Here is a 13,982-nt window from a genome sequence, read left to right on the forward strand (position 1 = left end):
GCTAAGACAGCCATCACGCCAGCAGTGGCGCCTTCCAGAGACGGGTCCCCACGGGCAAGATGTCTCAACAGGAGTGGCCGCAAGAGGCTCTGCTGCTGGAGACACCAGGCCGGTGTGATGCTCCCTGACTGACCGACAGCTCCTCCCCACCCCCAGCAGTGTGGTGGATGGTGGGGGGCAGGAAAGGAAGCAATGATGAGGTACAAGAGAAACTGCTATCTTTGGGTTTTTAAACCAGAACGCAAATATAAGTGAGAGAATCAGGAATTAGAAGGAGGAGGAAAAAAAAAAGGGGGGGAAGGATTAAAATCTCCATCAAAGGACAGAAAAATATGGCTTACTAGCCCCCTCAACTTTGCATACAGTTTATAGGAAAAACAAACCAACCAACAAACAAAAACCACGAAAAGCACCACCCTGACTCTTCACAATGCAGTCCAAATGTTCGAGACCAAAGGTTTATGGAAACATTTCAGTTGAAATCAATTTTAAAAAGAAAGAAAGAGAAAATAATAATAATAATGATAAGAGAAACAGGAAAGCGTTTGCTCAATCCTTTCTAAACCAAATTGGCGGATCTAGTCTTCAGCCATACTTAAGAGTGTTCCACACAGTATGTTCGGAATTCAGGTTTATTGATTTCAACGAATGGACTTTAAAAACGGTATGAAGCTGACTGCAAGAAAACGAACCGGTGATTTTTAAGTTAAAATTAAGCGAATGCTGAAAGGACATCACCTCTGGCTTCAGTCACCACATCGCCTTTAAGAGTAGAGAAGATTTTTTTTGTTGCTTTTGAGCCAAGTTCCAGAACTCTGAGATCCAGGGTGCTGCAAGGCCTCTCCCAGCAATGTCCTTCACTTTGGGTCAGTCTCCTGGGCCAGAGGTGAAAGCGCTTTCAAAAATACTGCCATTTCCCCAGCACAGTGTCTTTGATTGCATCCACATACTGAGTCGGAACCCAGTACACCCAGTAGTAAGAGGCTTCTGTGGGGCCCAACTGAAACGCCTGGGAGGGAAGAAGGAAAAGCAGGTAGCAGCATGTCAGACACCAGGAGGCTGAGCAGGCGGCAGCGCAGCGAACATGGGGGGAGGCAGTGAGCTGAGGGGGGGGGAGTTACTAAACACACATGGAGCCGTTACTATCCATACCGATTTCTTTCTTTGTTTATTTTTATTTTCACTAGAACCCTGCTCAGTTCTGTCTTAACGGTGATTTGGGGGATTGAAGCTGGGACTTTGGGGGCCTCCGATATGAAGGTCTTAAGATTTCCCAAGTGGCCCACTCCATTTGTTTGAAATCCCCGTCAGCAGGCTCAAACAGGGTCAAAACTGGTAAAATGAGTGTCCCAAAAGGAAGTGAGGGGGATGAGCTAAAATCATTAAAATCTGGGAGCTGGGCGGTAGCGCAGTGGGTTGAGCGCATATGGCGCAAAGTGCAGGGGCCAGTGTAAGGACCCCAGTTTGAGCCCCCAGCTCCCCACCTGCATGGCGGCGAAGCAGGTCTGCCGGTGTCTGTCTTTCTCTCCCCGTCTCTGTCGTCCCTTCTCTCGATTTCTTTCTGTCCTATCCAACAACAACAGCTATGACAACAATAATAACTACAAGCCCAACAACAAGAGCAACAAAAATAGGAAAAATGGCCTCCAGGCACAGTGGATTCATGGTGCAGGTACCAAGCCCCAGCAATAACCCTGGAGGCAAAGAAAGAAAGAAAGAAATAAAATTATTAAAATCTGGGGTCAGGGCTGGGGGTCATTTTGGTTCTGTATAAGACTTTCCTGCCTGAGGCACCAGAAAGTTCCAGGTTCCATCCCCAGCACCACCATAGCCAGAGCTGAGCCGTGTGCTAGAAATAAATCAATAAAATCTGGGGTCAGGAGATAGCTCATACAGCAGAGCGCATGCCTCATCATGCCCTGGGTTCGAGCCCTGGCACTACACGGGAGCACCATGACAGCAGGTGTCTGTCTCTCTACCCCTCCCTATCTAAAGTGGAAAGAATGAGAGAGAGGCAGACTGGGAGTATGGACCGACCAGTCAACGCCCATGTTCAGCGAGGAAGCAATTACAGAAGCCAGACCTTCTACCTTCTGCAACCCTCAATGACCCTGGGTCCATGCTCCCAGAGGGATAGAGAATGGGAAAGCTATCGGGGGAGGGGGTGGGATATGGAGATTGGGCGGTGGGAACTGTGTGTACCCCTCCTACCCTATGGTTTTGTTAATTAATCCTTTCTTAAATAAAATAATAAATTAATTTAAAAAAAGTAAAATAAATAAAATACTTAAATAAAAAAAATAATAAAAAAAATAATAAAAAAAATAAAATAAAATAAAATAAAGTGGAAAGAATGGAAAAGGTTGGCCCTGGAGTGGTGGATCTGAACTTGCTTGAGGCCTCACTGCCACAAAATAAATAAATTTTCCAAAAGTAAAAACAGTTGAGTAAGCAAAAGGCAAACCTGACACATGGTACAGTCAGATCGCCTTGCTGTCTCTTCAGCCTGGGATGGGGTTGATGAGGCCAGAGCGCTGCCAGGTGGACTCCGTCTTCCCCTCAGGCAGCCCTGCCTGTGCCATGTTAGTGCTCGCTCAGCCCGACTAGCTCTCCTGCTGGCACTAAACGGCACTTAGAAATGGGCCCCTCGCCACAGTGCCAGGATGGTAGAGGGGCCGACCCAACCTTGCCCCGTCACTCAGAGAGCTGCCTGCTGTCTGTCCCTGCAGACGCCAAGGCCAGAGAGAGGCCCTGCGTGACGTGCAGGTCAAAATCTCAAAAGGAAAACCCCACAAGCCATTCCTCCGGAGTCCTTGCATTTAGTGTCCTGGTCTAAAACCAAAACATTATGGAAGGAAGCAGCAAGGGAGGTCGCTAGGTTGGTTGAGGGGCCAGGAAGTGGTACACATATGAAAAATGTGCAAAGACCCAGGTTCCCAGGTTCAAGGCCCTGGTCCCCACCTGCAGGGGGAAGCTTCACAAGTGGTGAAGCAGGGCATCAGATGTCTCTCTCTCCTCCTCCCATATCAATTTCTTCCCCTCTCTAACCAATGATAAAAATTTACTTATTTAGCCCACCAATGTGTCCTGGAGCTCCACTTCCCCAGAGCCCCACCCTACTAGAGAAAGAGAGAGGCAGGCTGGGAGTATGGATCGACCTGTCAACACCCATGTTCAGCGGGGAAGCAATTACAGAAGCCAGACCTTCCACCCTCTGCACCCCACAACGACCCTGGATCCATACTCCCAGAGGGATAGAGAATGGGAGGGCTATCAGGGGAGGGGGTGGGATATGGAGATTGGGTTGTGGAAATTGTGTGGAACTGTACCCCTTATTCTATGGTTTTATTAATGTCTCCTTTCTTAAATAAATAAATAAATAATTTATTCCCTTTTTTTTGTTGCCCTTGTTTTTTTATTGTTGTAGTTATTGATGTCGTCGTTGTTGGCTAGGACAGAGAGAAATGGAGAGAGGAGGGGAAGACAGAGAGGGGGAGAGAAAGACAGACACCTGCAGACCTGCTTCACGGCTTGTAAGGTGACTTCCCTGCAGGTGGGGAGCCAGGGGCTCGAACCGGGATCCTTAAGCTGGTCCTTGCACTTTGTGCCACGTGCGCTTAACCCGCTGCGCTACCGCCCGACTCCCTAAATATTTTTTTAAAAAGGTGAAACATGTGAATCTTTAGCCTTCTAGAAATTGTGGAGGGAGACTGTAAACTAGGGTTGGGAGAGGGTGATGTGTAGGTTCGAAGCAGGTGAACACAGCTCTTCACTGAAGTGCCAGACCTGCGCCTGGGCAAATAGCACAGCTGGCAGAGTGCATGGCTCACATGCCTGGGGCTCCAGGTTCGATCCCAGTGCCATACACACAGGAGCAGCGTTCTAGCTTCTCTCTGTCCCTCCCTTCTCATGTGAAACGAGAATCTCGAGTGAAACAGCTCAGACGAGGCCACCCATCCCGGGCAGGAGGAGCAGCAGGCGGGCGGGAAGCGCGCGGTACTCACCATCATGTGATAGTCCTCGTGCCCTTCGATAGGTTCACTGACCACATTCTTAATGGAACCCATGGGCAACTTCTCAGTCCGCTCTAAATTGAGAGGGATTACAGTGATCACTCAAGGGCCCTCCTGCCCTACTCCCGTGCCTCACAAGTCCCTCACTGGGGCCGGCAGCCGTGGGGCCCACCTTCAACAAGCATCACCCACACTTTAGGGAGAATGGGCAGAAACTGAGGGCTTCCTCAGGAGCAAGGAGTCCCGGGACTGGACAGGAGTGTCGCAAAGGCCCCTGAGAGCAGAGACGGGCAGCTCTCTCCTGTCACTGCTTTCAAGTCTGATGACTCTTAGTACCCAGGAAACACCTCTGCACCCCACGGCCCAACCCCAGCGGTGGTATCTCTTTGGCACCCGATCAGGGACTGTCAAGTGGACAGAGACTAAAGCGGAAACAGGGTTTCCCCATGGTCCTCATGAGAAGGGGCACAGCCCGGCCCTTGAGGCTACCCTCCATCCCATGAGCCCACTTGCCTGCTTTCCCCAGGGTCCCTGCTCTCCAAGGACGCACACTTTCAGTTCTCTGAAAATGTCTGGAGCCTCTTACTAACACTCACAACACTGTTTATGGCACAAGGTCAGAAGACACTCAGAACCAAGCTGAAGTGCAGCAGGTGAGAAAGGAGACAGTGGGACGCCTGGAGGGTTGGGGAAGAGACCCTGGCTTGGAGTGAAACCAAGCTGAGAAAAACCACTCTATAGTGGTGGCAGAAAGACAAACATCTGGAAAAGGGGGGCATCTGAAGACAGGTTGACAAGGCAGACCGAGAACTGAGGAACCTGGGTTCTAATCTAGCTGATGATTTCTCACGCCCAGACCTCTCACAAAAAGGCGGCTTTGTGGCTTCTTGTAAATCTTAGAAGGCCTGGGGTCTATATTCCTGAGTGACAGCAACCTGCTGGGCTGACCCCCGCTGTCCTTCACAGGGGAGCCCATAGGCACCTAGTGTGGGGAGACAAGCTGGTGAAGCGTGGCCCTTCCAGGATGACCACTCAGCTCCAGAGATGGCTGTCACGTGGGGGCGCAGGCTCACCATGGCTAGACCTCGTGACTTTTCTTCAAGAGAAGCCAGAGAAACTCAGATGGAGCAAAATGTCCCCAATTCTACACACAGCGTGTGGAATCCTGGTATGTGGGCCAGAACTGGCCCTCAGACCTCACATTTAGGGCCTTAGGTTGGGGGGGTCCAACTCCAGAGCCATTTTGTGATGCTGTGACTCTGAGGAAGAGGGGAGACAGGGCCTGAGGAGAAAGGCGATCGTCTAGAAGTGAAATCCAAAGCCAGGAGCATATGGAGCATAGCGGAGGAGAGCGAGAGAGGAGCGGGGGGCACCTCGAGGGGGGCTGCGTACCTTTAGTGCCGATCCACAGCTGGTCTTGCTCGAGCTTAAAGGTGAGCCTCACTTTTCCTCCCGACTTGTTGTACATGCCGGATAAGGGGACGGTGGGTAGGCGCTCCTGGGGACACAAGAGCAGGGTCAGAGTGTGAGGGGGTGGGAACCAAGTCAGGCTGCGAAGGAGAAGGGATGGCCGGGTACCGCGGGTGGCAGGAAGCTCGGCGGCGGGCTTACCTGCACGCCCTTCACAGACGGCATCACGTCTTCGGGTTTTCCTTTATCCAATACTTTCCTGTGTTGCTGTGACACAAGGCAGAAGAGATCATTAAATCAAACACTGAAGGACATTTCGGTCATGCTGTCACATCTCTGAAAAAGGAACAGAGATGCCTTAAATAGGTATGGGTTACAGGTCCTTTGCCACCACGGGGGTGAGGGGGTATCTAGTCGAGTTCTATGGTGATGAAAATGTCTAGCTGGACTGTTTCCATAGCAGTCTGGGGGTCACTGGAAGCTTCTCAGTACGTGAGATCTGGTTAATGTGACAAGCAGCCGAATTCTTCTTTTTTTTTTAAGGAGCTGAATTTTTAACTGTACTTCATTGCTGTCAGTTGTCTGTCGTCACATTAGACACCCAAGTTCTAGAACGGCCAGGATTTCCAAACTGGTAATTCCAATAAACTTCTATCCCTCACTCACTCAAAAATCTCCCCTGAAAGGATTCAACAGTGAGAGAGAAAGACAGACAGACATAGACAGCAGGTGAAATATTCCAGGCAGGAATTAAATGACAGTTGTTTGTGTCAACTTAAATTCCCAAATAAGTCTACACTGGGCCAGCCAGTCTTTTTCACTCTCACTGTCTGTTTCTATCTAAAAAAAAAAGTCTAGAGACCAGGCAGTGGTGCACAAGGCCCCAGGTTCAAGCTCTGGTCCCCACTTGCAGGGGAAAAGCTTCACAAGTGGTGAAGCAGGGCAGCAGGTGTCTCTTGCTCTGTGTCTCCCTCTATCCTCCTCTTCTCTCAAAAGAAACTCTCTGTCCAATCAAATCAACTTTTTAAAAAGTCTACACTTTAGTAGTCTGGGAGTTGACTCAGTGTAAAAAGTACTGGGGTCTTAAGCGCAAGGTCCCAAGTCGGATTCCCTTGGCAACACGTGTGTCAGACTGATCCTCTAGTTCTCTCAGTCCCATTAATGAATGAATCAATGAATGGGGGGGGGGGGAAACAAAGTCTACACCAATGCTATCAGCCTTATAAATACCTAAAGGAACATATCTGTAACAGGTGGGGCCATTGTCAACCCTAGATCTAGAGTGGTTGAGAGTCACAGTGCCAGGGAGAAACGTGAACTGCTCTGGTGCGTGACCTACCCTGACACCCTGGAGTCTGAGACATCTCACGGGGCTCATGGGGCCCTAAAGTAGCTCTGGCCTGGCCCAAATGCCTGAGTCTTGGATCTTGTGCATCTTCGGTCTCACAGGTAGTCTACGGCTTAGCCAAGCTACAACTACGGGCCAATGGGTGGGTGGAGGGTGAGAATGTAATTGAATTCCAGCATTGTGAGCTGGCTCAATCGCTCACTGCATGGCAGACATACTCTGGGGGGAAGAAATCCCACGCTGCCAGACTGTTAGACAAGGGTCACCTTACCCCAGCTTCCAGAACCAGCTGATAAGAAGTCAGGGGACTGGGTCCCTCAAGTTAGGACACGATATAACTTGTAATTAAAGCCCATGAAAGAGAGCAGCGAGGATTAGAAGCTTCGCTTGACTCATAATTTCCAAGTACCTTTTGAAGAATTTTCCTTGTGCCGTGGAGAGCAGTTCTGAGGCTTCGGAACTACCATTAGTAACTCAAGACCCATATTTAAAAGGCATTTTATGCTCCAAGGGTGTGACCAGTGGAGATGCTCACTCACGTTGGGGACAATCAGATGGGATGATTTCACAAGCCGAGGCAGAGGAAGAGGAAAGTGGGAACGAGTCCAACTGGCCACCAGGTTATGACCCCATGGGGGAGGTGTGTGTGTGTGTGCAACCCTGGAGATATGAATGTCGGCTTACAATCTGTCCCTTCTCAGAAATCCTTGGGGCTGGTGCTTTGTGACTTTGTACAAAGTCCAAAGGTTTTAGACAATTCGTGAAGGTAATAATCTTAAGAAATATTATACCAATACCCTCCTCCCAAGGGGCCCAGAGCACCACTAAATATGCTACTCTTTCTAGAACAAAACATAAGCAAGTCCTCTACTCTGGCAACATTTTTTTTTTGGTTGCCAAACTGATAAGACACAGAAAACCTACACCACCAAATGCCCTCACGTCGGTAGCCATGAGCTCAGTCACTCAGAATGGTGCTTTAAGTGGGTCTGTATGAGACACAGGATGAGGGTGGGAGAGAGGAGACAGCGAAATGGTTCTACAAAACTTTCATGCTTGAGGCTCTGAAGACCCAGGTTCAATTCCCATCAGTACCACAAGCCAGAACTGTGCTAGTAAAAGGGAGAGGGACAGGAACAGAGAGAGAGACTGACAGAGACAGAGAAACAAAGAAAGAGCTAAGAGTTTTGTTAATATCTCCTTTTTTAAATGAATAAATAAAAAGAAAACTTTATTGGAAAAAAAAGAAAGAAAGAGCTAAGAGCAATTATCCCATAATACGAGAGTGGCCAGGAGGGTCCATGGCACTTGGTGGGGTTCAGTTGACTAGTAATGATTCCTCCAACCAGTTCCTGCTACTTTTTTTTTTTAAAAAAAACTCTTCTAAGTTATGCTGGGGGGCCGGATGGTGGCACACCTGGTTAAACACACATGTTACAGTGCACAAGGACCCAGGTTCAAGCCCCCTGGTCCCCACCTGCACGGGGAAAGCTTCACAAGTGGTGAAGCAGCTGTCTCTTTATCACCTCCTTCCCTCTCAATTTCTGGCTATCTCTATCCAATAAATATGTAAAGATAATAAGTTTTTTTAATTATGCTGGTTTTTTTTAATTAGCTTATTTATCTTGATAGAGACAGAATGAAAACAGAGGGAACGAGGGGAGACGAGAGAGGGAGAGATACCTGTAGCACTGCTTCACAGCCCTTAAATTTCCCTCCTGCAGGTGGGGACTAAGGGCTTGAACCTGGGTCCTTGCACACTGTAATGTGTGAGCTCAACCAGGTGTACCACCACCTGACCCCCGACCAGTTCCTTCTAAAGAGAAATACTTTCTTTTCCTAATTAAAAAGAAAAGAACTTGAGTGGCTATCCCGAGCACAAGATGGAGTTGATTTTTCAGCATTACGAGTTAGGGAAAGAAAAAACCAAAAAGACCGGAGGTATTTTTCTGGTCGACTTCACGTGACTTCCTGCAGTGATCAGTTATGGAGGAACCTCCGAATGCCATCCACTTCCAAGCTTATACTGAAAACGGGCCTGTCCATCCGGAAAAAGCCAAACGCCACCAGCCAGAGAACAAGTGCAGCGCTTGTATCAAATGGGCTATCTGTAGCCGTGGCGATTTCCTCCCCTACTACCGAGAAGAGAAGCAAGCCCGCATCTGACGCCTCTGGATACCTGGTCTGGAGCCTGCTTTTACAAAGGCCTTATCCTAAAGTAGATAGACTTGAGACACACTGACCCGCCAGATGAGACAAAGTTGCAAATCTCAGGTAGTTGTCACCTCCACTCAACAGCCAGCCGCACCCAACTGCTGCCATAAATTTCCATCATGGGCCCTGTCCAAAAAGGAGCTTATTCTAGGGAGAACACAACCAGCCAAGGCTCCGGAGGACAGAGCCTCCAGATTCCCAGGACCAGTGATTACAGGACAGACTCACTTTCTGCCTGCAAAGAGGCTCCTTCTTGTTCTCTTCAGCCTTTGCGTCCTGCTGGGCAGCGTCTTTGGGTGTGTTTACTGCTAAGACATCATTTATCGTGGAGCCAACCACCATGATCTTGGCCCCACTGGTCACTTTTATTTCTCTCAACGTCTTATCTTCTGGGACGAGTCCCTTATACATGACTTTCTGCATGGCAGGCGGGAGACCTTGGGAGAAGGGAGACAATAAGAGGGAGGAATAAAGAAAGTGCTGGAACCAGAACCTATCAGCAACAGAGCTGGATGTGAACACGAAACGCACCATCTATGAGCCTAGTGTGTCTGGGCTGCTCACGACCGCTCTCCTGAGCCTCTGTGCTGACTGACACAGCACAATTCCTTCCATACAAACTGGTTTATAGCCGAGTTAGAAGAGAAGCTGGGAGATGGCACAGTGAATAAAGCTTTGGGTTCTCACCCAACACATCCATCCAAAAAGATCTGTGTACACATATGTTCTTGGCAGCACAGTTTGTAATAGCCAAAACCTGGAAGCAACCCAGGTGTCCAACAACAGCTGAGTGGCTGAGCAAGTTGTGGTATATATACACAATGGAATACTACTCAGTCGTAAAAAATGGTGACTTCACCGTTTTCAGCTGATCCTGGATGGACCTTGAAAAAATCATGTTGAGTGAAATAAGTCAGAAACAGAAGGATGAATATGGGATGATCTCACTCTCAGGCAGAAGTTGAAAAACAAGATCAGAAAAGAAAACACAAGTCGAACCTGAAATGGAATTGGCATATCACACCCAAGTAAAAGACTCTGGGGTGGGTGGGTGAGGAGAATACAGATCCAAGAAGGATGACAGAGGACCTAGTGGGGGTTGTATTGTTAAATGGGAAACTGGGGAATGTTATGCATGAACAAACTATTGTATTTACTGTTGAATGTAAAACATTAACTCCCCAATAGAGAAATTAAAAAAAAAAAAAAAAAAAAAAGCTTTGGGTTCTCAAGCACGAGGTCCCAAGTTTGATCCCCAGCATCGCAGCTGCCAGATTGATGCTCTGATTCATTCACTCTCTCATTAACAAATACAAAAATGATAACGGAATTCCAGTCCCCGGCTCCCCACCTGCAGGGGAGTCGCTTCATAATCAAGGGCAACAAAAGGGAATAAATATTAAGCAAAAAAAAAAAAAAAAGGTGAATGAAGGGACCAGGTGGCGGCAAAGCTGTTAAAGCGCACACATTACAGGGCACAAGTACCCAGGTTCAAGTCCCTGGTTCCCTACCTGCTGGGGGAAAGCTTCACGAGTGGTGAAGCAGGGCTGAAGGTGTCTCTCTGTGTCCCTCTCTTTAAATTTTTTTTTAAATTCTCTTTATTTATTGGATAGAAACAGAACTTAAGAGAGGGAGAGTAACAGAGAGATACCTACAGTCCGGCTTCACTGTTGGTGAAGCTTTCCCCCTGCAGGTGGGGACCAAAGGCTTGAGCCAGTGTCCTTGCACACTGTGACGTGTACCACCACCTGGCTCCTCTTCTTTATTTTTTAAAATATTTATTCCCTTTAATTGCCCTTATTGTTTAATTGTTGTAGTATTATTGTTATTGATGTCGTCATTGTTTGATAGGACAGAGAGAAATGGAGAGAGGAGGGGAAGACAGAGAGGGGGAGAGAAAGATAAGACACCTGCAGACCTGCTTCACTGCCTGTGAAGCGACTCCCCCGCAGGTGGGAAGTCGGGGGGCTTGAACCGGTATCCTTATGCTGGTCCTTGTGCTTTGCACCACACGCGCTTAACCCGCTGCGCTACCGCCCACCTCCATTCATCTTTTTTTTTTTTTTTAAGAATTTATTTATGTATTCATGACAAAGATAGGCAAGAGAGGGAAAGGACCAGACAGCACTCTGATACATGTGCTGCCGGGGATTGAACTCGGGACCTCATGCTTGAGAGTCTAGTGCCTTAGCCACTGCACCACCTCCCGGACCACTCCATTCATCTTTTTAAATAAAAGCTTTACTTATTTTATTATGAGGGAGGACTGGGGAGAAAGCATAATGGTCAGGCAAAAAGCCTTTCATGCCCAAGGCACCAAAGGTTCCAGGTTCAATCCCTAGCATCACTATATGCCAATTTAGAGCAGTGCTACCACTCTGGTATATGACATGCCTGGGACTGAGCTCAGAACTTCACACCTGAGTGCCCAGCAACTCACCCACTGTGCTAACTCCCAGGACACTATTCCTCATCCATGTAATCACTTAGACGTTAAGTAAAAGTTCCAGGTCTACAGAAACCAACAGGGCCAAAGCTTCTGCTTTTGTGGAGCATTACCGGCTACTTGGGACTTCCCTCCTCCCCCTTTGATAGCAAAGTACTGGATTCTGGGTAAAAGTATTATCAGGCTAGGGGAGACAAGGTAACTAACGGTCATGCAAAAATTACTATTTTTTAAAATATTTTATTTATTTAAAAAATATTTATTCCCTTTTGCTGCCCTTGTTGTTTTATTGTTATAGTTGTTGTTGGATAGGACAGAGAGAAACGGAGAGAGGAGGTGAAGACAGAGAGAAGGAGAAGACAGAGAGGAGAGAAAGACACACACCTGCAGACCTGCTTCACTGCTTGTGAAGCGACTCCCTGGCAGGTGGGGAGCCAGGGGCTCGAATCGGGATCCTTATGCCGGTCCTTGAGCTTTGTGCCACCTGCGCTTAACCCGCTGCGCTACTGCCCGACTCCCTTATTTATTAATGAGAGGAATAGGAAGAGAGAAAGAACCAGACATCACTCAGGCACGTGTGCTGCTGGGGATTGAGCTCAGGACCTCACGCTTAAGAGTCCGACGCCTTAACCACTGCGACACTGCAAAAATTCTTATGCCTGACGCTCGGAGCTCCCAGGTTCAATTCCCAGCAACACCATGAGCTAAAGCTGAGCAATACTCTACTCTTTCTCTGTGTATCTCTCACTAAAACATTATAAAGAAGTAATATGAGCCCCTGGGAAGTGATCAGCATGAGAGCCGCCAGTGATGTGCCCTAAATTTTACAAAGATTACCTAAGAGGGCTGGGGAGACAGCATAATGATTCTGCAGAATCCTTTCAAGCCTGAGGCTCTGAGGTCCCAGGTTCAATCCCCAGCACCACCATAAGCCAGAACTGAGTAGTGTTCTTTCTGGTTTCTTTCCCTCTATATCTCTTTCTCATTAAAATAAAAATAAAAAAAATTACCTAAGGGATCCGCCAACATATAACAAACAAGGGATTCCCGGCCTCATTCCAGAGGCACTCAAAATCTCCAGGCAGGAGAGTCTGGAAGCAGTAAACTTAATTAGTGCCCTAGGGGCTTCTTCTTTGAAATGCCTACAGTCACTGACTGGCTCTAAGATCCTGCCTCGTATTTTATTTTATTTATTTTTTTCTTTTATTTTTTCCCTAGGTGAATAATGCCTCTGCCACTACTCAGCTTCGGAGGGCTGTAGAAAGGTCAGAGGGGGGAGTCGGGCGGTAGCACAGTAGTTTAAGCGCAGGTGGCGCAAAGCGCAAGGACCGGCATAAAGATCGCGGTTCGAGCCCCCGGTCCCCCACCTGCAGGGGGGTCGCTTCGCAAGCAAGCGGTGAAGCAGGTCTGCAGGTGTCTACCCCTTCTCTCTCCATTTCTTTCTGTCCTATCCAACAACGACAGCAGCTATGACAACAATAACTACAACAACAAGGGCAACAAAGTGGGAAAAAAATTAGCCTCCAGGAGCAATGGATTCGTCGTGCAGGCAGGCAGGCAGGCAGGCACCGAGCCCCAGCGATAACCCTGGAGGCAAAAAAAAAAAAAAGAAAAGAAAAAGAAAGAAAGAAAGAAAGGTCAGAAGGAGTCGCTGGAAGCCAATCTGGGAAGCCGGCGGGTTGCCCAGCCTCCTTGCAGCACCTGGACTCAGCAGGTGCGAGCGGGGCTGGGCTGGGCTGGCAGGTGCTGCTGTCAAGCGGCGGCGGCATCACCTGTAATCGAGTGAATCTTCTGCTTCAGCTCGGAACCCGTGCTGTCCAGTGGGAACTTGACGTCGTGCTTGGTCTTATTCCAGATGATTTTCAGGTCCACCAGCTCCCTGCCCGCGCCGCCGCCGGCGTCCTCGCCGTTGCTGACCGAGGCCTGGGCGGCGGGGTCCCCAGGGGGCTGGGCCGGGGCCGGCTGCAGGTGGCCGCGCGCCGCGCAAGAGTCCTCGACGGCCGCGCCCGCCGCGGCTTCGGCCTCCGCGCAGCTGAGCGGCCGCGCGGGCGCCTCGGTCGCCACCGTCGTCTCGGCCTCGGTGTCCATGCCGGGCTCCTCCATGCCTGCAAGCGGGTCAGGGGGGTGGGCGCTCGCCGGGGGCTGGGCCTGGCCCCGCCGGACCGCCGCTCCCCGCTCGCCCGGCCCGGGCAGCACACGGCCCCCGACCTTCGGGAGCGCCCGCGTCAACCTCGGCCCGGCCCGGGGTGCCCCCGCCACCCCCGCCACCCCCGCCACCCCCGCCACCGCACTCACCATCCGGGGCCCCGGCCGCCGCCATGATGATTGTGTACAACACCCACCGCGCCCGCAGAGGCCGCCGGGAACAGGCGAGCTGGCTGAGATGGGCCCCCGGAGCAGCCCCTTAATCGCCACAGTCCGGCCGGAAACAGGTGGAGGTTTCTATGGAGACCCGCCTCCTCCGCTTTCCCCGAGTCGTCCCCTGCCACGCTTTAGCTGCGGGGAGCCCAGGGGGGCGGGTCCGGGAAAACGCCCGCTCGTGCCGGTTCTG

At 49.7% G+C, this 13,982-nt stretch overlaps 1 protein-coding gene across 1 annotated transcript; it reads right to left on the reverse strand.

Moving 5' to 3' along the window:
- Positions 1-618: 618 nt before the first annotated feature.
- On the reverse strand, positions 619-13,918 carry UBFD1 (ubiquitin family domain containing 1). The gene is made up of 7 exons (XM_007516569.3): positions 13,727-13,918; positions 13,204-13,536; positions 9,214-9,422; positions 5,625-5,690; positions 5,406-5,511; positions 4,005-4,087; positions 619-1,009 (listed from the first exon to the last, which is right to left on the reverse strand). Exons 1-7 carry the CDS (start codon positions 13,749-13,751, stop codon positions 899-901), a joined length of 933 nt encoding a protein of 310 aa, XP_007516631.1. The 5' UTR covers positions 13,752-13,918; the 3' UTR covers positions 619-898.
- Positions 13,919-13,982: the final 64 nt, after the last annotated feature.

This window comes from Erinaceus europaeus, chromosome 15, assembly GCF_950295315.1.
Source record: "Erinaceus europaeus chromosome 15, mEriEur2.1, whole genome shotgun sequence".
In the NCBI taxonomy this organism is placed as follows: domain Eukaryota; kingdom Metazoa; phylum Chordata; class Mammalia; order Eulipotyphla; family Erinaceidae; genus Erinaceus; species Erinaceus europaeus.

Coding starts and splice junctions, on each gene's coding strand:
- UBFD1 (XM_007516569.3), bottom strand. CDS start 13,751: ATGGCGGCGGCCGGGGCCCCGGATG. Junction 13,537..13,726: donor GGCGGCCGGGGCCCCGGATG/GTGAGTGCGGTG, acceptor ACCCGCTTGCAG/GCATGGAGGAGCCCGGCATG. Junction 5,512..5,624: donor CGTCTGTGAAGGGCGTGCAG/GTAAGCCCGCCG, acceptor TTGTGTCCCCAG/GAGCGCCTACCCACCGTCCC.